We start from the raw sequence: 22,367 nt of genomic DNA, 5'->3' as shown, positions 1-22,367 counted from the left end.
CCAAAACAAGATCCATTATGGAAAGCTATTGAAAGGAGAAATCAACCCAAACATATTTTTTCAAGAATATGCTCCCAGCAGGCCCACTACTTGAAACACGGCATTCTGATTTATATTGCGTTTAATGTGCCCCATATTGTTTTTATTTCACAGATCACCACGCTGTGTGTGTGTCTGTTGCGTTTATGCGATGGTTTTTCTTTATTAGGCGACGTGTCAGCTTGTGCTCACACTTTGTATTTTATGAAAATAATGTAAAAATGATTCAATTAGAAAATGATGTTCTTGACGCCGATTGGCTGTCGCTGACGAGGGACGGACTGGGACCACGTGGGTCGGCCGGAAATACAGACGGGAACTTAGCAGAGCTGGGCACTTTACAAAAATTTCCCGCTCCGTTTATCGCCTTCTGCCCAAATAGTAATCATCTGTAGGCCGGCCCGCATAACATTTTAAATGGGTTTTTGTTAGCGTTTTCGTCTACTAAGTTCGACCAACTTTCGTCCTTACTAGTAAAACAATTCAGTAGTAATTCAGTATAGTAGAACAATTGCGCCTTACTAGAAAAAAGTGTTTTTTCCCCACCTTTTTGACTACTGACATTTTTTGGCCACTACAAGTTCTTGCATTTTATGTTCTATTTCTTTACTTTGCTTTTAAATGCCCTTAACTGTTTTGGTTTTAAATATATTTAAATATATGTACTTTTATTTATGTGAAGCACAGTGAGTTACCTTGTGTTACCTTGCCCTAGAACAGGGGTACCCAACTTTTTTTGACCCAAGACTACTTTCCAAGCAGCCAACCTCCCGTGATCGACACACACGCACGAGCATTCGCACGCACGCATACATACGCACACACACACGTGCACGCGCGCCACGATGAGCAACAGCCAAAACAGAAAAATAAACCAGATACAAGGCAGTGACTTTGTAAAAAGAAAATCATTGCTTACCCTAGTGGGAGACCTGACACAGGGAGTCAGGGGTTCACTTTTGTAGCCTGTACAGTGCAGAAACATCATAGCTCGCGTGTACCATTTTAAAATGCCGCTCCAGATTGCCTATCTTTGCCAATGCCATCGGTGCATTGCAGATCAAACAAACAAGCTTTGAATGAGAATTAAAAAAAAAAGAAATAGATACAACTCAACGGCTCTGATCGAGAGCCACAAGCAACTGTCGACCGCTAACAACTTCCTGTGATGAAGTTTTTGCTCCACCACGGGTAACAGGAGACGTACTTTTTTTGATGAATATTTTTGGGTGGATGTGAGACTGATCGTTGCGTAGGCTGTGGTGTACAATACTCTAACACAAAACACATAATAAAAATAATAAGAATAATAATAAGAAGAAGAATGTGCACGCACACATTTTTATTTCATTTTTTTCCTGTACTCCCCACGCGGTCATGGTCGACTTGGGACCAAAAGTACTAGTAGGCGTGTTGGTGCGAGGGTCCAGCGGGCTACTAATAGGTGAGACTACTAGTTGGACCTGTAGTGTTACTGGTGGAGCACAGTATTTTACTAATAAGGTTTGATTCCATACAAGTAGGTCAAAAGTACCACTAGTAGTCAAAAACGACTTGTAAGACAATCAATTTACATGTGAGCTGAATTTTCTTACTAATGAGGACAAAGAGCATCAGACAAGTACATGGACCGTTGTTACATCTAGGGGTAGGTGCATAACATCAAAGGAGGGAATCACTCTCGGTCCCCAAGGGTGTTATACAGGAAAATATGCTATCCGTTCGGTAATAAATGTACAATCTTTATGATAACAAAAATCAGCCAAAGGCAAAAAGGTATTTACACAAACATTATTTAACAATGTAGTACAACAAAAAGGTCACAAAAACTTAAGGATCACAAAGTCGAGATCAAATAGTCACTTGTTGGAGGCCGAGAGCAACGGGCTACTGCAGTCAGATGCATTGCCAATTTCTGTCACACCACAGAGAATTTTTAAACCAGCGCCAGTTAGGATTTGGCCAATCAGGAACGGCCGCTCCTTCCGCCACCTTTGCCAATCCCCGCCGACCACCTGAGTCTCCGCAGATCCTATTAACGACAAGCGCACACACTCCCACATACACACGCAACACCAGACAGCGGCCACGCTCACTAACCAAACAAAACATACATCCATCCATTATCGATAACACTTCTCCTCACAAGTGGTATCGATAGGCGCGCTGGAGCCTATCCCAGCTGTCTTCGGGCCGTAGACGGGGGACACCCTGAATTGGTTGCCAGCCAATCGCTGGGCACACAGAGACAAACATCCGCTCTCACAATCACACCTAGGGGCAATTTAGAGAGTCCAATCAACTTACCATGCATGTTTTTGGAATGTGGGAGGAAACCGGAGTACCCGGAGAAAACCCACGCAGGCACGGGGAGAACATGCAAACTCCACACAGGGAGGCCGGAGCCGGGATCGAACCCACGACCTCTGAACTGTGAGGCGGACGTGCTAACCAGTCGGCCACCGTGCCGTCCCCAAGCAAAACAACTACGGCTAATAATATTACAAATTACGGCCAGGCCCGGAACGACCATCAGCCGAATATCAAGGCTTTCTGTATTTTTTATGTCCGGTCACTTTTGCCACCTTAGGGTTTTGTTTGGTGCTACCACAAGGAAGTATAAATCAGTCATAAGTGAACTAAAATGTATGCCCGTTGCTTCCCTCACACTTGTTGCAAAAAGGGACCTGGGAATGCACAAGAGCATTTGTCCCTGCAGAGGGGCTCCAAGCCATCCTCTCACCACGGAAGCCGTCGGAAAAACCGAGAGCGTTCCCGAGACAGAGACCGGGAACGGGAGCAGAGCCGAGACCGGGAACGAGACAGAGAAAGAGAAAGAGGAAGAGAGAGAGTGAATGAATGGCCGACAGAAAAAGCGGTGGACTCACATTCCCAGGTACAAACAGTGGGCTCGGCATTGGCTGAGACTTGTGTAAAGTACCTGGAAGCAATACTCGAGTAAAAGTGTCTGTCTTGAAAATAATGTTGGTGGAAGTTGAAGTCAACTTGAAGAATTGAACGTAGAAATAGAAATATTATAGTATCTGACAATACAGTGTCAAAAGTCATTTTAAGTAAATACAGTAACAAACAAGTTGTACTTTGCTACTTCCCACTACTGCCTGTACCGTCTCCTAACCCAGAGGTTTTGGGTTTGATCCCCGGCCATTGTGACCGCGTTGAAGTGTCCTTGAGCAAGATACTGATTACACTATGACACTATTCAGGTATATGTATTTTACTTGAGTATTTATTTTTCAGACTCATTTTTAATTTTATTCTCTACATTGGAAAACGGATACAGTATGTTTGAAACCCGACTAATAAGTAGTCAGATTTTCATCACTGCAGTCAGTGGTGGGAAGTAATTTAGTGTACTGAAGTAGATTTATTATTTCAGTATTTATTTATTAGGTTTCCATCAGTGGTACAGTCAGGGATGGGAAGTAAAGTAAAAAACACTTTATTTCGGTACTTAAGTAGATTTTTCAGGTTTGTGTACTTTCCTTGAGTATTTCTCTTTCTGACGACTCTTTGATTTTAATTCCTACATTTTAAAGCAGATATGTGTTTGGCCTGATGCAAATCTAAGTAATTACAGTAATACTTGGGTTGCCATCAAGTGGCACAGACAGTGGTGGGGAAAAACAAAGTACAAATACTTTATCACTGGCTGTACCCCAGTGAGAGAGAAACCTAAGTATTTATTAGTTACTTGATGGAAAGCTAATTAATTAAGTTAGGTTTCCGTCACAGTTAGTGGTGGCAAGTAACTTCAGTGCAAAAAAATTGTTACTGCTCTTAGGTAGATTTTTCATCTGTTTCTCTCTCACTCTCAGAGCCAACCACTGAAGTCCCTTCGCAGGCTCCTTCACCTGTCACCTTCTCCAAACCAAGGCCAGCCTCCTCCTCCTCCTCCTGCTCCTCCCGCAGACCTGCGCTTCCAGCCCCCGCTCCCCAACCCGCCTCAGCCCTCCTCCAAAGCAGCCTACCCCGAGGGCCGGGGCCACGCCGAGAGCCGGGGCCACTCCGGGGCGAGCAGCTCGTCCCAGGCCAAGAGCCGCAAGGCCAGCTACCCGCTGCCGGGCCAGCTGGAGTCCGCCTGGCACGTGTCGGCGCTGCAGCGGGCCGAGGGCGCGCAGTTCACGGCCGAACAGCTGGGCATCAAACCGGGGCAAAACGGACCCACCTTTACCCGTGCCTCCCGCACCAGAATGCCAAACCTCAATGACCTGAAGGAGACCGCGCTCTAAACGCCCACCTCAAACCGTACCACCTCTGCTACGGCTCACCGTGGACGCACCTGCCGGATCGACGACGGCGCCATCTGACTTCACAGTTTACGTGAAAGCGTCTTGCACTCATCCGGTGTTATGTGCTGGGACAAAGACCGGATGTGGACATGCCACAAGAAAGCACTTGAAACAGGGCCCACGATATGGAAAGCCCTTTGAGAATTTATTCCATATCCTGGATTTATTCCTGTCCAAGGTCTACAGTCTATCTTAGGGTCCATATGCTAGTACTCTCTTTGTCCTCGCTACTAAGATAATTCAGCACATTAGTAGAAGGATTGCGTCTTACAAATATTTTTTTTCCACAACTTGTGCCATTTTTGGCCTACTAATGTGCAATTAAACCATACTAATAAACAACTGTGCTGCACTAGTAACACCACTAACCAGTAGGCAAGCGTCACACACTAGGATCCTCCTAGACCCTATAGTTGCACCAAAACCCACATTAGTAGTTTTGCCTTACTACTAACATGTAGTTGTCTGACGAGTAAGCAGAAATGTTATACAGTAGTGGGAGGAAAAAAAACGCTACTAGTCATTCTACTAGTGCACAAAAGTGGTTCTACTAGAGCACTGAATGAATGAAAAACCATTTGAGCATTTATTTAGTCAATATCCTTGATATCCATCTTAACGTCCATGTTCTTTGTCCTTACTAGAAAGACAATTCAGCATAGTGCAACTAGTAGAATGGCTGGTTTAAACTTTTTTTTTTTCCCACTACTGCCTTTACTTACTACTTTATGATATTTGTGCACACTATTAGGGCAACGTTGGTATCCTAAGGGGGACAACTACTACACATGTTACTAGTGAGGCAACATTTGCACTGATTATCTCTGCACTTCTTTTACTACTAGTAAAGCACTAGGTAGAACTTTATAATATCGCCACTCACTAGTAGTACTACTGGCAGTTTTGCTTTAATAGTAACACATGTAGTTCTCCTACTACTAATCCCAAGTTATCCTACCAGTGAAGACCAGGACTGTACCACTACATGGATCTTAAGATGGATATCAAATAAACATTTATTTATTATTCCTAGTTGTCTAGCTTCAGGTCCATGTACTAGTACGCTCCTTTGTCATCACTAGAAAGACAATTCAGTCCACTGGTAGAATGACTAGAGCACACTAGTAGAATAACTGTATGTCATTAGTATTTTTATACTACTGCCTTCCACTACCATACTAGTTGGACAATTGCATGTTACTAGTGTTCGAGAGGCTACAAGTATGTGACACATGCCCACTTATTGTGACCAGCTGTGCTACTTGGGCAGCACAGTAGTCTACTAGAAAGGTTTGACTGCATACTCGCTAAAAGTGGCACTAGTAGAGGAACAAACTAACTAGTAAGACACAGTCATTCTACTAGTGCGCTGAATTGTCTTGGTAGTGAGGACGAAGAGCATACTAGGATGGACCTTTCGCTGGATATGAAGACAAATGGTTTTCTATTGGCCTCTCCCTGTCAGGGTTGTTCTTCTGCCTGGAGGAGTAGAAACTGCCTCTGCTCCCACCTTCTGGTCACAGAACACAACTGCAGTACATCCACTCCCCCTGGTGGTCACTAAAGCAAACGTTTTTCAAATATTTGATAAGACAGAGAGAAAGATTTATATCAACATAATTTCTTGTTATTTCTTTTACATCCAAAGATATAAGCTATAGCTATATCGCTAATAAGATATCGTCGCTGTCCTGTGAAAAACACCTATGTCCAATTTTGTAATTTAAAAAGAAAAAAAATCACGTTAATGTGATGTCAGTAACGTGGGAAGCCCAGTCGCGTAAACATTTTAAAAAAATGGAAAAAAAATGGACACGTGTTTTTCACAGGACAGTGACGATATATGGGATTATTAAAAAGATATACAGTGTTAAATGTGTAATTACAAGAGCTTTACTTTGACACAGAGATGAATAGATATGTATGTGTTGACAATAGAATATGTCACAAAGATTATTTAATGGTGAATGTCCTTTTTGTTCCGTTTGATATGGTATCAACAGATTGCATATTTTTTTCACTTTTCTGTTTCTTTCCTAGAGACGTTAATGATTACCCTACGTGAGGGAAAAAAAATGTCATATTAGAGTTCGCATTTAAGAATATACATGTCTAGCAGTTAAAAGCATTTTGAGGCTGTTTGTCGACATATTGACAACAGATCTCCTCTTCCTTGCTGCTGTATTGATTTATGGTATCGAGAAATTGTTATTGTGAAAAGTGAGTATCTTGCAATGAGGATAAAATGTGGAGTGTTTACACAAGTCATTTGTAATTTTTAAGATCTTCTAGAAATAATCTGATGATAGTTTGTGGAATAAACACCCACGAAAAGACCACAAACAATAATTAGTGATATCAATCTCAATTAGACTTCCAGTGAATAGCTAGTAGCTACTGGCAACTGCATGTTGGTGACAGTGCTGTCATTATGATGTCTATTTACTACAACTCCGCAGACACATGAATTTTCTTTCAAAAATAGTGTTTCTCTTCAATTGATTGATACTTGTTTACAGTTTAAGAATTGTCATAATCAGGGGTAAATATATATTTTTAATAGATGGATAGATAGATAGATAGATAGATAGATAGATAGATAGATAGATAGATAGATAGATAGATAGATAGATAGATAGATAGATAGATAGATAGATAGATAGATAGATAGATAAAGAAGAATTCACACCCCTGTTCAAATGTCCGCTTTTCGTGATATAACAAGAATTGACAGTTAATGTCACTTGATGTGTACAACTTAACTGAACAAAAAGAAATATAGAAACTCAGATAATGTGATCTCACAAATCTGCACATCCTCTAATACCGAGGGATGTGGGCCATATCTGTAGCTGTGTTCAGAATTAAACAATCATATTCAAACTCATGTTAAAAAGGAGTCAGCACACACTTGCCACATTCAAAGTGCCTCTGACTAACCACAAATAAAGTTCCGATGTTCTGGTAGACTTTTACTGACATGTTATCTTTTTCGCAGAAGCCTGAAGGTTTTGTGCACACACTGACACTGAATCTGGAGATTTCAGGTGGGTTAAAGCAAAATGTTGAAACCAAGGTCGAACTGTTTGGTCACAGGTCCGAAGAATATGTTTGATACAAACACAAGAGTGCTCATTAACAAAAGAATACTCTACCGACAGTAAAGCATAGTAATGGCTGCATTGTGCTTTGATGCTGTTTTTCTTCAACGGGAACCGAATTATGAGCAGTTCCAAATAGCAGTTAATGCTGTCACAAACCAAAATAAAATGGCAAGAGAAGCCTACTAGAACATCAGAGCTTTATTTGGGATTAATTATAGGGACTTTAAATAGTGAGAGGTGTTTGCTGACTCCCTGTGATTGGTTAATTCTGAGTGCACCCCCATCTATGAAAGGGTGTGCTCGCTTGTGCAAGCATTTGATTTCAATCATTTGGTCATTTCCCCTCTCAAACCTTATCTATGTCTATTCAGTGGTGCGGGTTATAGAATATATGAATGGTGAACAAGGTTTTGAAATGATTTATCTTGGTCTCATAGTTTTATATCATAAACACCTGACATTTGAACAGGACTGTGTAGACTTTGTAACCATTGTAGATAGATAGATTCGTCTAAAAATAGTGAAAGGCAAAATGGTAAATCAACTTCTATATCCAGCCACTTGGCTGATTTAAAGCAATAAAATCAATTGACTGACAGAATTTATTGATTGATGTAGTAACTCGTCAAATCAGTGTTTTTGGAGCCAAACATAGTCAAGAGGGAGACCATGATTAAGGGTGTCCATTTAATAGCTAATTATCCTTGAGCTGCCTCATCTTGTGGTTATGGAAAGTACTGATTGTAATTGATTTGTTTACATCTTCACTAGAAACAGTGTTGACATAGTTTGCCTTGCTTGTGACCTGAAGCCTTACATTCGCTCATTATTGGCATGTAAACAGAGGCTTCAACCCCCAAAAGCACCTCCAACACTTCACATTCATTCACTGATTCTTTCTGCTCTCAACTATGAATGTGTTTCCGAGAACAGGAGTTCATTGTTTTCATTACACAGATGCCCTCTTCTTACACGATGTAAATAGAAATAATAGAGTGTATCTTATACTGACCAGTCTACACTAAAATCTTATCATAATAAAAACCTACTTTTTTTTTTTAATGGTGTTCACATTTGTTTGGTCCAACTGACAGAAAGAACACGTTCTATTGGTAGGTATGGCAGCCAGAGTTATATATATATATATATATATATATATACACACACACACACACACACACACACACACAGTAACCCAGGGGTCTTATTTGGGCTTTTAAAAAACTGAGCATATGAGCATATTCTGTGTTATGGGTTTTGCTAGTGTTTACATGGCCTTGTGCAACCAGAATATTACGAATATTCTGGTTTGACTGCATGTACACATAGTCAACTTGTCCCTAGAATAAGTCAGGGCCCAAAGGTGCTAAGAAAGCATTTTTCATCCCTGTGATTACAAGTGATGGAAAGTTCTTTAAAGCAATGAGAAGAAAAAACACACATTTCATGAAATGTTGCATTTGGATTTTCAAAAGCAGCATGGGGATTTTCTGCCTTTTTTAAAATCATTATTCCAGTGTAAATACATTTTATTCAGTAACTTTGGCACCTTTGAATATGTCAGTTTTTTAGTAAAAGGTGATCCAAGGGCTACAATGGTAATCTTATATAGACCTCCAAGACAAATGGCAAATTTATGGAGGGGTTTGAAGAAATGCTGTCAGTTGCACTTACTACAACTTTTGGGTCATTACATTCAAGTTGACAACGATTTGGATAAGAATATTAAAGAACTCTCTGATGTATACTGGATACTTTTGGTTTCTCACAACATGTGAAAAGTCAGAAACACACTCAAAGTCACGTTCTTGACCGGGTTTTCTCTCAAGATGTTGACATTTCTTCTGTTAAGGTCAAGGATTTGGCTATCTCGCATCATTTCTGTGTTTTCTACAAATGATACCACTGTGGCCACAAAAAAAGGTATACAAGTCTGAACCAAAACAATAAGTGTATGGAAATTACAGTTGTGTCACCAACTGTGAATGCAAAGACTGTTGATGAACTTCTGAACAAGTTCACCTGGAAAATGAAGAAAAATTAAGTGCCTTGGATGCTGTCCGCCTATTAAAAAACAAACACAAACTTAAGCCAACCTAAAACATCATAGAGTGCTATTACAATAATGACTCTTAATCAAATTGCAGGAAAGCAAAGCATAAGTGGAGAATAACTAAGCTCCAATTTCACTTTGACCTGTAAATAGTTACTTGGTAATTTTAACAAAAGGTTGGTAAGGGCTACACAATGACACCTTTCTGAAATCATTAGTAACAACGTCAACAATACCCACACTCAATTTGCTGTGATTGATAAACTCACAAATCCCCCAAATCAAATACCAGAACTACTCTCAACAAAAAAAATGCAATGATTGTGCTTGTTCAAGTGAAAAAGTAAAATCCACCAGGTCAAAGATTAGCACAAATCGGAAAAATCATAAAATGATGCAACACCTAAAATCAACTAGTAATAACTCAACTATCTGCTACTCCTTATCCTGATTATTATTTTTTTTTTTTTTTTCCGAAGCAAAACCGTCCCTGGGTGTCTTGACGGGTGCTATATACTGTATATCCCTTTATTATTATCAATGGATCTGGTGAAATCTTGGTCCCAAGGGACTGCTGAAGTGAGTAGAGGAGCTTCATTCTGGAATAAAAATAGTCATTTGCTGCTCTTTTTAGGCATCTACAGGCATTTACACAACACTATTACCTATCTGACGATTACCGTACCCGCAGTGCTATGAGCGGCAGGGATTGGTCCCAATCCACATACTGTAGTTCACTGTATAAATTCAACCACAAGTAGGTGACATTATGGGTTTCTTTGAGGATGTCTTTATTTTCAATAACAAAATCCATGGTGGGCCAATGCTACAAGACATGCATTTTCAATAGAACGTTTAACAATTACATACAGTAGGGTCGAGTTTTGCATTAAAATTCAACAAACAGGATGAAATAGATAAAAGTTGCTGGGAGAAGGCTACATTTGACATCAGAGCTTCAACTTAGTTGGATTTCTGTTCTATGTTTTTCAACCATCAATTTTCAAACAGAAATATTGAAAAAAACAAATTCCAAGCCAAATGAATAAATACAAGACAGCTGTACCACCTAAAGATAGATGATTTTTTTTTTTTTTTTTTTACACTGAATTGTTTTTATGGTTTCAAAAAACAGTATAAGAAATGTAAAATGTTATAAAAAAAATCTTTGTAATTTTAAATTTGAATTGAAGGCATAAGACTTGCGTTCAAATTCAAAATTCGTTGTCAAAAGTGTAAATTAAATGTCTTGAATTAAAATTCAAAGTCAATTACTGCATAACTTCATATAGTAGTAGGAAATGGAATTGTGAAACATAAAATCAGCATGAGGAGCATTTATGGTCACAAAACTATAGGATTAAAAATGACAAGCTGAGACACAAATTAGGGTGTGTTTGTTTCCATTACCAACAGAAGATTATATTCATGTTATCTGCCCTTTCCTTAGAGGCTAGTAAGGAAAAGCTTGGGGGGAGCTGTAAAATTCCCTGCTGACTACCTCGTGTCATAAGCAAGCGTTTCATCGAGCTGTCACACATCAAAAGCGTGTTCTGGACTGGTTTGTTTGCACATCTGTGCATACTTCCTCCATAGCAACACACCGCCATTAATTACTGCTTTGAATTTATGCCATTTCAGTTCAAATGTAACAGTTTGCTAATGAGGAAAATTAATGCAGCCAATGTGAGACCTTGGAGCGATTTGTTTAAACAAATAAAATGCAGGGTTAGTTTGCATATCAAACATTATATTCATCCATCCATCCATCCATTATCTGTACCGCTTCTCCTCACGAGGGTCGCGGGGCGTGCTGGAGCCTATCCCAGCTGTCTTTGGGCAGTAGGCGGGGGACACCCTGAACTGGTTGCCAGCCAATCGCAGGGCACACAGAGACAAACATCCGCACTCACAATCACACCTAGGGGCAATTTAGAGAGTCCAATCAACTTACCATGCATGTTTTTGGAATGTGGGAGGAAACCGGAGTACCCGGAGGAAACCCACGCAGGCACGGGGAGAACATGCAAACTCCACACAGGGAGGCCGGAGCCGGGATCGAACCCACGACCTCTGAACTGTGAGGCGGACGTGCTAACCAGTCGACCACCGTGCCGCCACATTATATTCAATAAAGCCTAAATAAACCCAATAGTATTTTAGTCCGCTCACTGTACATTCCAGAATTGGAGGGCATTTTACAATTGGACAACATCATTTAAAAAGAACAGCAACAAATAGCTCAAGAACAACCCTTAAAATGGGGTCCCCCCCGAACCCCACATGTGCTTCCTTTTGATGATTAACTTATAAATCAAATATAGCAGATACAATAATCTTAAAAATCAACATTTTGGTCAGATTTTTTCTTCTTTGTAATTGTCTAAATAGTTTTATTTAACCACAGACACATTTGAAATAGTTATTATGCTCTGAAGTTTTTTTCTCTCAGCAGCACTGTTACTAAAATCTTTTTAGCCATCAAGAGGAAGACAAAAAAAAAAAGGAACATGACTCAGCAGAAATCACATTATTATGCTAATTTCCCTGACCATCGGTAAGGTAAGTGCTCTCTTCTAATTTTTATATTTTTTCATTGTTTTCAACTGTAGTGAGGTGTCAATTAAACATTTGCAACCCTGTACTCATATCAGAAAAAGACGTCAATATCTACATTTTTGTAATTTTAAAGCAGCACTGGGCAGGAAATCGACCTTAATAAAAAATGTTCACAACTCTTTTGATGAAACATTGACTTACAAGTAGTTGAATGGGACTTTTGTCATGCCCTGGGGGGGGTCTGTATCGTTTTTTACTCACACTAAGCAACTTTCAGGAGGATGGAAGCAACCGTGGCACACAAAAATTATAAATGTCCTGAATTGCTTTACAGCATACTCACTTCCTCCTTTCGCTATAAGTAACTCTAACGTCTAAACGTTATTACTGGTGTCATGGCAGAAGCCCAAAAACAAAACAAAAAAAAAACAAAATTATTGTTTGAACAAAATTAGATTCATTACCTCATTGTTATTCATCTTTCATACAGCCACTGGAAATAGAAATGCAATTCAGTCCAACTTGCAGGCCAGTGAGAGCTCACGATTTCATGACACAAATCAGGTGTATTGCAGGCGCGCATGGGGAATGTGGTTGACTTTTGTCAATACACTACCGCTTTTGTCCACATGGCGAAGCCATAATCAACAAAAACTGACAACACAGTGTTGCTTTAAAGAAAAGTTTGTTCCTTACTAGCTGGCCTAGCACCTAAGACTGATAGCATGTACTCTTGCGAAAAACTAACATTAGCATTGATTTGCAAAACCCTGTTAGTGTAATTACAATACATTATTACTAAAATTAAATAAGTGCCAGAGTATCCAAGGCACAAAATAACTCTATCTTTTTGACAAGCAGTTTTGTGAATCAATTACTTATTTGGAGGAGTAACTTCTTAATTTTGAGGAGCAAATTTTTTGTTGTGGTTCTTTAGCAAAGCTAAATTGATTTAAAAAAAGAAAAAAACATTAGTTGTACCGGATGTAAATTTGAGAATATTTATTGGGCAGATCTGAAAAGTCAAAAACAAAATTATGCACTGTATTGTGAAAACAAAGAAATAATATTAGTAACAAATATTCATTATTAATATACTTTTAATCTTCTGGATCACGCCTTCTGACGATGTACATTGCAACATAAAGTAATCAATTTCCAGCTTCCCATCCTGTTTGTGTATAGCATTATTCATGATTGCGTGTAGAATTTTCTTTCGAGACAATTAAATTGCTTGCTATTTTTCCTACTCAAAGTTGGTCAAAGCTTTAACGCGGCTAGAGACAGACTTCCATGAAAAGTGAATTACATGTCAATCTTAGGTTAGCTTAGCAATTAGCATGGCTGCTCTGTCTTCCGTTAATTACTACTTGTCATCCCTTTGTAAGAATAATACTTGTAAGAGGTGTAGCATATTCACAATGTGTTGAGCCGCACTAGTAGCCGGTGGAAGCATTGCAGCACATTGCGTGCTTGTGTCCAACCCTGTGAATTTTTTGGGGACAGTCAATAAGGTTATTATTGGTAAAACTTAAAATTTTGACACAAGGCGAGATAATGAACTGCTTATTTTGAGCCTTGACAGATACAGGGTTGTGCCAAGCAACAAAATATGGCAGATTAAATATCTAATCAAAAGCTTACTTTTGAGAGTTGAGCCGGAATAATCAAATTATGTGGTGGCTTATTATATGTTTTTCTTTAAAATAAACAAAAAATTAATTCAATTAAATTGTCAGTCATCTAAAAATATCGGTAACTAAATTGTCCTCCAATCCTGGAATGACCCTCATCCAACTATAATGGAAGGATTCAAAATAATCAAGGCTCACACATACACAGAGAGCGTTTGGAAGGAGGAGGTTAGAGGTGAAGGCCTCGAGGAGAGCGGGAGAAGAGGTTCAGGCACATTTGTTCATGCAGAGCAGCAGCTCCAGACGCAGGGCGATGCGTGTGTGCCATCCCAGGGGGAGGATGCGGATGTAGCGCGCCACGATGGGCGGCCGCAGGAGGTTCTGCACAGATGAGGAGCGGTCCGAGTTCCCGTAAAACACCTGAGGACAGCAGAAAGAAGCATCGGGACAACTATCACTTATCCACATCATTGCAAGATCAAACATTTCATACAACACTTTTAACTTGACTAATTGTTGTAGGTGGTTGGCAGTTTTCCACACTGTTAGTTTAATGTTAGCTTCTGCTCCATATGAGTGTTGTCATTTTGTATTCATGTGTTTGACTGTTTAATAAATGACTGAAAGTGCATCAGCAACATTTCTTTCCACTCTACTTGAGTGGTGGCCTATCTGAAGCATGGTAATGAATAAATGAATCGACCAAATGAAAGCTCGTAATTTTAAAAATTTTGGGCTGGGGCAGTGAAAAAAGTAACTAAAATAACTGCAGGACCTCTCAAAAGTAAGAACATAACATTTTTTTGTAAATATATAACACTATAGTCACTTTTCTTGTCGGCAACTTAGTCATTAATAGCTGTGTGTTGAGAGGATAATGCATTTACACCGTTATGCAGAGCTGGGCATTTTGCTAAAAATTCCCAGTCCGTTTATCACCTTCCGTTTGCATTGTGTACCCTTCCGCCGTCTGTCTATCCGCGTTTTTGACAAGTCAGACCAAATAGTAATTGCCTATAGGTCGGTTCGACTATAATTTTAAACGGGCTTCTGGTACCCTTTCCATTGCCAAACTTCACTGCCACCCCTGCTGATCGAAATTTGAAACGAAAGCCTCACCACGGCCGGACTAAATGCTTCTCCCTTTACGACCCAGAAGCCTCGTCCACGGCTAACACGATACCGAAGCCTCACCGCTGCCATAGACTATAGACAATTACATAGATGGAAAAAATACGCTTCCGCCTATGCTTAGTCCATTTCTTTTTTAAAGTTCCCCATCAATCGCTTAGCACCTACAAAATGGGCATCAGTCGTAGGCGGATAATCGGACCGGTCTGTCAGATAGGTTGAATGCCCATCTGAGGTAACCAAATATTTACAAAATTGTGTTGGAGCGAAATACAGAAGCCAGAACAGTTCCTACAAAGCCAGTAATAAACATGTTTAATCAGTAGATCTCTCCATCAAACCATCAATACATAACAAAGTAGCTGGTGATTGTGTTCTTCAACTGACCCTGTTATTCCCGGTCTGGTCCTTGTAAAAGATCCAGCTGAGTTTTTCGTCTGTGCGGTACTGCACACTGTACTTGGTCACCCACTCGTCCGCATCACAGCGACCTTGAGTAAGGATCCCCGAGACCACCATGACCTCCCTCAGGTCGATCTGCAGCCACTGGCTGCTGTCTTGGAACTTGGAGAGCCACGCACAGCTGGAGAATCAAGACGGTGATAATTGATTCGTGGAAACCGGAGCCTTTGTCATGTTCCTCCTTTCTTCAGGCTATTACAGGTTTGCAGTTTGCCTACCCAAATCCTTGACTGTTGAGGCGAGCCTTGTTTGGGAGCCAAGAGGAGAACCAGCCGCTATATTGGTCCTCGTTGGAGCAGCTGATCTGGTCCGGACTCACGGATCCAGCCTCGAAGCCAAGAGGCTTATGGTACGGACACTCTGCAAGAAGGAAACACTCTGGAAGTACTGGCACAACATATTGAGTTGTGTTGTCCACGTGAACAATTTGATGTCAACAGTATATGATTATATTTAAAGAGACAATTCCCTGCTTGTGAAGTTTCATTACACTTGAAAAATGTTTCATAAAAGGATGCGGGTTGACACAAATGGCCTATAATGTGCCCGAGGGTTAAGCAGTCCGCCAATGACCCACATCAGATCCTAAAAGCATCCACTTTTAATTCTCCACTGTGAGAGATCAGTCATGGCCATTAGTGGAGTGGGTGAACAGATGGCCACATTTATATTTTAATAAAGATGTGATGAGAAAGACATTTCCACCAAGATTCTTTTAGTCTGTTGGAAAAGAAGTGTGTTGTAACATGCTGCACTTTGTAAACAGGCACTGGGGAACATCTAGTCTAATCTCAGTATTACAACGCATAGAGCTACTTGCAAAGGAATCTGCTGAAAGTCACTGCTTATGTAACAGTCAAGCAGATAGATAGCTAGATATGAAACGAAACGACATGTTATTGTTAATGGGGAATAAATGAAATTTTCAAACAAATCAAATTAAGGTAGCATGAACTCTCTTCTAGCGTTTTTGTGCCATCTAAGTTTGAATTTGAATTCAAAACAGTTTCGAAATTTTGGGGGCAAAAATAAATTAAATGTTACAATTTTGATTTAGTAAAAGGTTAATTTCCCTTCCGGATTAATAAAGTACTCTATCGATCTATCGCATGGGTGGGCAATTCCGGCCCTCGAGGGCCGCATATTTTACATGTCACCCCGGTGCAACCCACCTGATTCAAATGATCAGGATCATTATCCAGCTTCTGCAGACCTTTCTGATTATATGATCATTGGAATCAGGTGTGTTGCAGCAGGGACAGATGGAAAACAGGCAGGGTACCGGCCCTCGAGGGCCAGAATTGTCCACCCCTGATCCATCGTATACTGCCCCCACACCAGAGAGCTCTACTCACCACAAGGCCATTAATGTCTATGTCCTGTATACTGTTGGCAATACATTATGTGAAAATGTCCACATTTTTGCGAGCCACTGTATTCATGCATCTGAAGATGCTTGCAGTGCCTCACTGTGTCGATTCTCCACCTTTCCTCTCCATAGGAGCACGTTCACCCTGCAGTGTGATGCATTCATGCATGTGTGCATGTATAAATAGACATCTTCGATCGCTTTATTGCCCCTGCACACAATAGCTTCGCTCCATCAATGCATGAGACCAGAGAGTATTCGTCTATCCTTTTTCTGTGTTTTTTTCTTGTATTTTCAATGTCTATCGGATAAAATGTTTATGTGGCATTGAAATTGGCTGTTATACCTGGCATGCAGTCCACTCCCCTCACTGAAGAGGAGCCAATGGAGGAGAACTCAGTTGGTGACACACCTTCTTCACAGTCGCATTTGCACGACCTGCTGGTCCACGCTTCAGTCACATCTGCCTTGAATATATATAAATATACATGCACTATTAATATACACTTGTATAATTCAAGACAAAACAAGTGACAACGTAATTGGACTGACACTGTAAGTAACGTTTTTTTATGGCATTTCTGCACACTAGTACGACAACTTGGGCATACTGGTAGGACAACTACATGTTAGGCAAAACTGTGCACTAATAGAAATCTGGAAGCTACTGGTATGCACTATTAGTGAAGCATGTTAGCTGGAAGAATTTGATCAGTGAGGCAAAATTGTACAATAGCTACAAGCACTACTAATGAAACATGGGATGTTAACTTTCTAGAATTTTACAGTAACTAGTAGTACTAGTAGACTGGTAGCACTAAAATGCCCACTAGTAGTTTTGCCTCTCTGTTGACATATAGTTTGTTCTACTAGTGTGCAGAAATGTCATACAGTAGTGTGACAAAACTACTTAAAGGCACAGCAGTTTTACTAATGCGCAGATATAGTTAAAAAGAGCATTCCGTGGACTGGTGTCATCAGGAGACACAGAGTAACCATACCTCCTGATGGCACTGCCAAGAGAAAGCATAAATAAAATTGAACAATAAAGGTCCTAAAATTGAACCCTGAGGCATTCCACGTTACTTGTCAAGTCTAGTTATCTACTTTAGAAACTTGAGGATCATTCATCTAAACATTCCATGAAACTGTCACTATTAGAAAATATCACTAGTAACACAGTTGTCAACCAGTGAACAGGTTTGCCCCACTAGAAACATTTCGTTGTCCTACTAGTATGCCAAAGTTTTCCGACTAGAGTGCATAAATGTCATACAGTAGCAGAAAAAAAAACCATTAGTAGTGGGAAAGTCGTGCTGGTGTACTGCATTTTCTTACTACGAATGAGGATGACACAGGTGGCAAATCCAGGTGCAGAAATGAAAACCCTGCCACAGTTTGGCTTTAGCCACAGGTGCTTTTACTCAACCAGCAACCGGGGAGCTCATTTACCAGCCAATTGAGAACAATTGACCTCAAGCTTAATATGAAGTCTATTGAATAAATGCTCAAACGGCTTTCCGCACCCTTCTGCATCGGCCCTCTTAAAACATAACCAAAATATTCCAAACAGCTTTATGAATACACCACTAAAAAGCACATAGGCATGTTTGCCTGTGTTGATCAACTGATTACGATCCAGTCCAATTGACTTTGAATTTCTACTGTCTAAAATGCATTAAACAACATTTTCGTGTACTGTGCTTTAGTGTTAGTGTAGTTTCCCCATACCTCCTGTGCATGGCTGTTGAGGATGACTGTTCAAGCAGATGGACAGAGACAAAAACAAATGTCCAGGCAGCCACAGATGACAATCAAAGACTGTTAGGACACATTTATCTCTAATTCAAACAAACAGAATCTGTACATCAATCTGTCAGTATAAAGAAGACGTGTTTATAAGTATTGTCATCTTTAAAGCTGAAAAATATGATATGGAAGTAAATTTGTAAAGTTTAAAATGTGAAATTCTGACTATAAAATCAAAATCAGATGGCACAGTTATAATTCCACAATCAGATCTGGCATCACAAGTCAATAAAATGACTCAAATCCTACCGTGAGCTGCCATCAAAAGCAGAGCGGGCAGGAAAGGACGCACGTTGAGAGCCATCTTGCAGCCTCCACACAGGACACGACTGAGCATGGAAGGAGCAAGCTTGCCAGAACTCATACAGTCTGGATTACAATAATCCACAGGACATGGATGACCCAACCTAATGCCATCCTTATCTGGCAAAGCCCCTCCTACTGTTCCACAGCTGGTGTGTGCAGAGGGAGACCACAGCGATGACATGTTTGTTGTTGTGATGGCAGTTTATGACGGGATTAAGCTACATTTGCTGCTGAGCAGCAATCTAGTCAAACTCAAACCCCTCATTCTAAAAAGATGTTAGGTTCATCAGAGGCTCTTAACTGTCCTTATGTTATGGGAATAGTGGTTTGTCGATGTGGGCCTTGCTATTGGCTGGCGACCTGTCCAGGCTGTAACCTGGACTATGTTGTAAGTAAACTATATTGATACATTTATACTATAATCAGTAAAGTAAAAATGGATGAATGGGTGTTTCTCTAACGGGGAGTAAAACAATAACAATATCCAATGAAAGAGTATGAAGGGTTCAAAGCAAAAGCAGACATCGTCAGTTTTTGTACATTGAGTGAAATGAGATTTTGTTTGTTTGTTTTGTTGTGTTTAATTTCTGGTTCCAGGTTAAATCTAGCATTTTTTTTTAAATTTAGGGTATTCTTAGTCAATATGTATCAGGCAATTAAGAGGTTAATTTGTTTGAACAATTAACAAAAATTCAGTGTAAAAAAATAAAAAATTCTACATTTTCAATTATACATCTTAAATTCAAACTCAGATTGCACTAAAATACCACAAAATCTGTTCTCCACTCTTTTTGCGCCTACTGACTTTTAATGTAAAATGTTTTTTTTCCACACAGAATGTTTTACACTTATTTGTTTTATTATTAAAATGAATCTGAGGTAGAAATTTGATTGTTAAAAACATCAGGTGTATAAAATGTTGTTATAAATTCAAATTCACACTCAAATGGCACAAAAATACAAGATTTAACAATATTTTAGATATTTTATTTGTGCTAAAGAAGCCTAATCCAAGATCACGATCTTCAGAATCCATGATACCTTGCAGAAGGCACGAAAATACTTCCACAGAACCAAACACCATAACTTCTGGGTTTTTTTTCTTTGAAATGTTCGAAATCCAGTGACATCCAGGCTTTGATGTCCTCTAGACAGGACAAAAGTGGTCTTAAGGAGAAAGCATCTTTTTTGCTCAGCGGGACATAGGTTTGACAGTTATCCGCATAGCGGTGGAAGGAAACATCCTGTTTTCGTAGGATGGAAGGGGCATCAAATACAATGAAAACAGCAAGGGCCCCAAAATAGAACCCTCTGGAACACCATACGACAGAGTGGCAGAGCAGGACTGCAACCTAGGCTAACACAAAAGGTCCAGCCAAGTAGGATCTAAGCCACTCTAGGGCACTACCACCAATGCCCAACTGGTGCTGTAAATGAGCCAGAAGAATATTGTGGTCCACCGTATCAAACGCTGCAGTTAAATCCAACAGAACAAAACATTCATCGTCGCCGGTGTCATATCATTAAAAATTCGGAACAGGGCTGGCTCTGTGCTATTTATCATCTTGAAACCTGAATGGAAAACCTCCATGACATTATGTTCATCCAAGAAAGATTTTAACGAGTGCACTACTTTTTCCAGAATTTTAGAAATAAAAAGGCAGCCTGGAAATGAATCTAAAATTTCACAGCACACCTTGACCAAGGCCAGGTTATGAAGTGGGGGTTGCACTACAGCATGTTTAAAATGTTGGGGGGGCTACACCAGAAGACAGGCTGCTGTTAATAATGTGCCGCATAAATTCGATCTATTTTAAACTGAATATTTTTATGGTAAAAGAAAAATTTAATTAAAAAAAAGAATTTGAATTTAATATGTTGATTGCAAGATGTTGCAGAATTTCTGACAAATTTGTTATAAGTAAGTGGATGGTAAAAAATAAATAAATAAATTCTGCATAAAAGATGAAACATAAAATTCTAACACAGATGCCATAGCACAAGATCAAACACAGATTTTTTTTTCCTTTTTTGACAATAAACAAAACCTGAAGCTAAAAAAAGTCTTTCAAACATACCAAGGCGCCTGTCATGTCACCTTCAACGCCGCTTATCCAGTAGGGTCGCGGGGAGGTGCTGGAGCCTATCCCAGCTAACAAGTACAAAAGGTGGACTACACCCTAAACTGAACTGGTCACCAGCCAGTCACAGGATACACATAGACACCGCCACAGAGCAGATCCCACGCTGCCCAGGGGAGTGTACCACTACACCATTAGTGACCTACCAACGTGCCTGCGTTGTGTTAAAAGCTGCACTCCAAGCGAGGCTGTCAAAGGTGGCCGTGTGAGAGTAATTAAGCCTCATTAGGAAAAGGTGTTTGTGTTTGTGTCGTAATTTGATCTCATTAGAAACACACTTTTTCACCCTGTTTCTCATCCAACACACATGTTCATTTTTACTCCATCCTTGGTACGCTTCAGGAAGAGAACTTCCTCGGTTGACTGCTTTGAGACAATCCCAACAGCAGCAATAACAACAATGAAGGCTCCGGCCAGAGCAGCGTCCAAGAAGAGGAGGCGTTGTGCTCGCTCCACTCTCAGAGCTCATCAAGAGGTCAGAACCCCAGCAAGTGTTTAATGTATGAAATTAAAACCGTTGTTTTCTACAGTGGTGTATTGCTACCACACCAGGACAAAAAAACGTCAAGTCATTGTAAGAATTTCACATTTTAATGTTAACTATCATGTTAAAATGTTATATTGTTGACATCTGCGTTTGACAGAATAAAATGACCAAATTCCTTTCAATTCAGGTGACTGGCAGAGCCCTGTCGGTATGTGTATGTTCTCTTTTAAAGTTTTTTTTTTTTTTTCCCCCAACACATGGCCTTATTTTCCAGCGTGTTATGGAAGAGTAGTAGTGCTATGTAGGTAATAGCTTTGATTTATAGAATACAAAAATGACACTGCTAGTGAAGTCCATGTGGGTGTCCAGTTTAACACTCTTTAATGTGAAACTTGTCTTGTTAGAATGTATTTTGAATTGAATTCCTGAATTCCCTGCACCTCTTTGTGCAGATCAGTCCAGCCGGGATGGGCGCTTTGGGCTTCCTGCTCGGTAGTCACGGTTTGCCCAGACCACTTGTGCTCGGACTGGTGAGCTCGGAGGCTTCCAGGCTCTCGAAAAGAAAACCAGTCAAAGTGATCACCCTGCGTGAGATCAACGCTGCTGTCACACTCATACGACACAAGATGTGTACCAAGGTTGCTGCATGACATTCTGAGGGAAATGAGGAAATGCCTAAATTTTATTATTAAAGAGTATATTTTTAACCACGCCTTATGACTTGTTTTATTTCTTTTTTAACAAACACTTTCAGCTTGTTTGTGGCCAGTTTAGCCACATACAAACTGTGTAGTCTGTGTGTGTTGTTTACTGCAATGCAGATGGTTTTATCAAAGCTTAGTATTTTACTATTTTGTATTTTTTTATACATTAGTATAAAATATATTTTATCTATTAAATGCAATGTAATTTTTTTTTTTTTTGGCTGCATTTTTTTTTTTCCACTTCAATTGGCTGGAC

General features: G+C 39.9%; 3 protein-coding genes across 13 annotated transcripts in view; 2 read left to right on the top strand and 1 right to left on the bottom strand.

Moving 5' to 3' along the window:
* cdkl5 (cyclin dependent kinase like 5) overlaps positions 1–8,518 on the top strand; it is a 44,500-nt gene extending 35,982 nt beyond the window's left edge. For 5 of the 6 annotated variants that reach the window (XM_086025893.1, XM_086025891.1, XM_086025894.1 and 2 more), the window contains 2 exons: positions 2,723–2,935; positions 3,879–8,518. In XM_086025893.1, the coding sequence (XP_085882019.1) occupies positions 2,723–2,935; positions 3,879–4,292 (627 nt within the window). In that variant the 3' untranslated portion in view covers positions 4,293–8,518. The remainder of the gene's footprint in view (positions 1–2,722; positions 2,936–3,878) is intronic. The other variant, XM_086025896.1, reaches the window with a different exon arrangement.
* Positions 8,519–10,276: 1,758 nt separating this feature from the next.
* On the bottom strand, positions 10,277–21,089 carry rs1a (retinoschisin 1a). Of its 3 annotated transcripts, none has more exons than XM_086026074.1 (7): positions 20,858–21,089; positions 18,723–18,925; positions 18,396–18,421; positions 17,011–17,131; positions 15,514–15,655; positions 15,221–15,416; positions 10,277–14,122 (listed from the first exon to the last, which is right to left on the bottom strand). In XM_086026074.1, the coding sequence occupies exons 2-7, from the start codon at positions 18,835–18,837 to the stop codon at positions 13,970–13,972; spliced, it is 753 nt and encodes a 250-aa protein (XP_085882200.1). In that variant the 5' UTR covers positions 18,838–18,925; positions 20,858–21,089; the 3' UTR covers positions 10,277–13,969. The 3 variants fall into 3 exon arrangements, with proteins under 3 accessions (XP_085882200.1, XP_085882201.1, XP_085882202.1); XM_086026075.1 differs by having other exon boundaries at positions 18,723–18,802; positions 20,858–21,088; XM_086026076.1 differs by lacking the exons at positions 18,396–18,421; positions 18,723–18,925.
* Positions 20,947–22,114, top strand: LOC147150249 (uncharacterized). Of its 4 annotated transcripts, none has more exons than XR_015086220.1 (3): positions 20,971–21,494; positions 21,595–21,615; positions 21,860–22,114. XR_015086220.1 is itself a non-coding variant. In XM_086026078.1 (3 exons), the coding sequence occupies exons 1-3, from the start codon at positions 21,228–21,230 to the stop codon at positions 22,055–22,057; spliced, it is 387 nt and encodes a 128-aa protein (XP_085882204.1). In that variant the 5' UTR covers positions 21,002–21,227; the 3' UTR covers positions 22,058–22,114. The 4 variants fall into 4 exon arrangements, 1 of the variants encoding a protein (XP_085882204.1); XM_086026078.1 differs by having other exon boundaries at positions 21,002–21,395; XR_015086219.1 differs by lacking the exon at positions 21,595–21,615 and having other exon boundaries at positions 20,947–21,395; positions 21,865–22,114.
* The last annotated feature ends 253 nt before the right edge of the window (positions 22,115–22,367 follow it).

Source organism: Filicampus tigris, chromosome 3 (genome assembly GCF_054856515.1).
Source record: "Filicampus tigris isolate MCC_2025a chromosome 3, RoL_Ftig_1.0, whole genome shotgun sequence".
Taxonomy (NCBI): Eukaryota; Metazoa; Chordata; class Actinopteri; order Syngnathiformes; family Syngnathidae; genus Filicampus; species Filicampus tigris.
The sequence above is the reverse complement of the archived record's forward strand: the minus strand, read 5'-3'. Positions and strand labels throughout refer to the sequence as shown.

Bases quoted from the DNA above. Each gene is read 5' to 3' on its own strand.
- rs1a (XM_086026074.1), bottom strand. From the start codon at position 18,837: ATGAGTTCTGGCAAGCTTGCTCCTTCCATGCTCAGTCGTGTCCTGTGT. The intron at 15,656-17,010 runs GTATAACAGCCA...TCCTTCTTGCAG, and splicing joins GGGAGTGGACTGCATGCCAG to AGTGTCCGTACCATAAGCCT. The intron at 15,417-15,513 runs GTAGGCAAACTG...TTGATTCTCCAG, and splicing joins CTCAACAGTCAAGGATTTGG to CTGTGCGTGGCTCTCCAAGT.
- LOC147150249 (XM_086026078.1), top strand. From the start codon at position 21,228: ATGTTCATTTTTACTCCATCCTTGGTACGCTTCAGGAAGAGAACTTCC. The intron at 21,396-21,594 runs GTCAGAACCCCA...CTTTCAATTCAG, and splicing joins CTCTCAGAGCTCATCAAGAG to GTGACTGGCAGAGCCCTGTC. The intron at 21,616-21,859 runs GTATGTGTATGT...CTCTTTGTGCAG, and splicing joins TGACTGGCAGAGCCCTGTCG to ATCAGTCCAGCCGGGATGGG.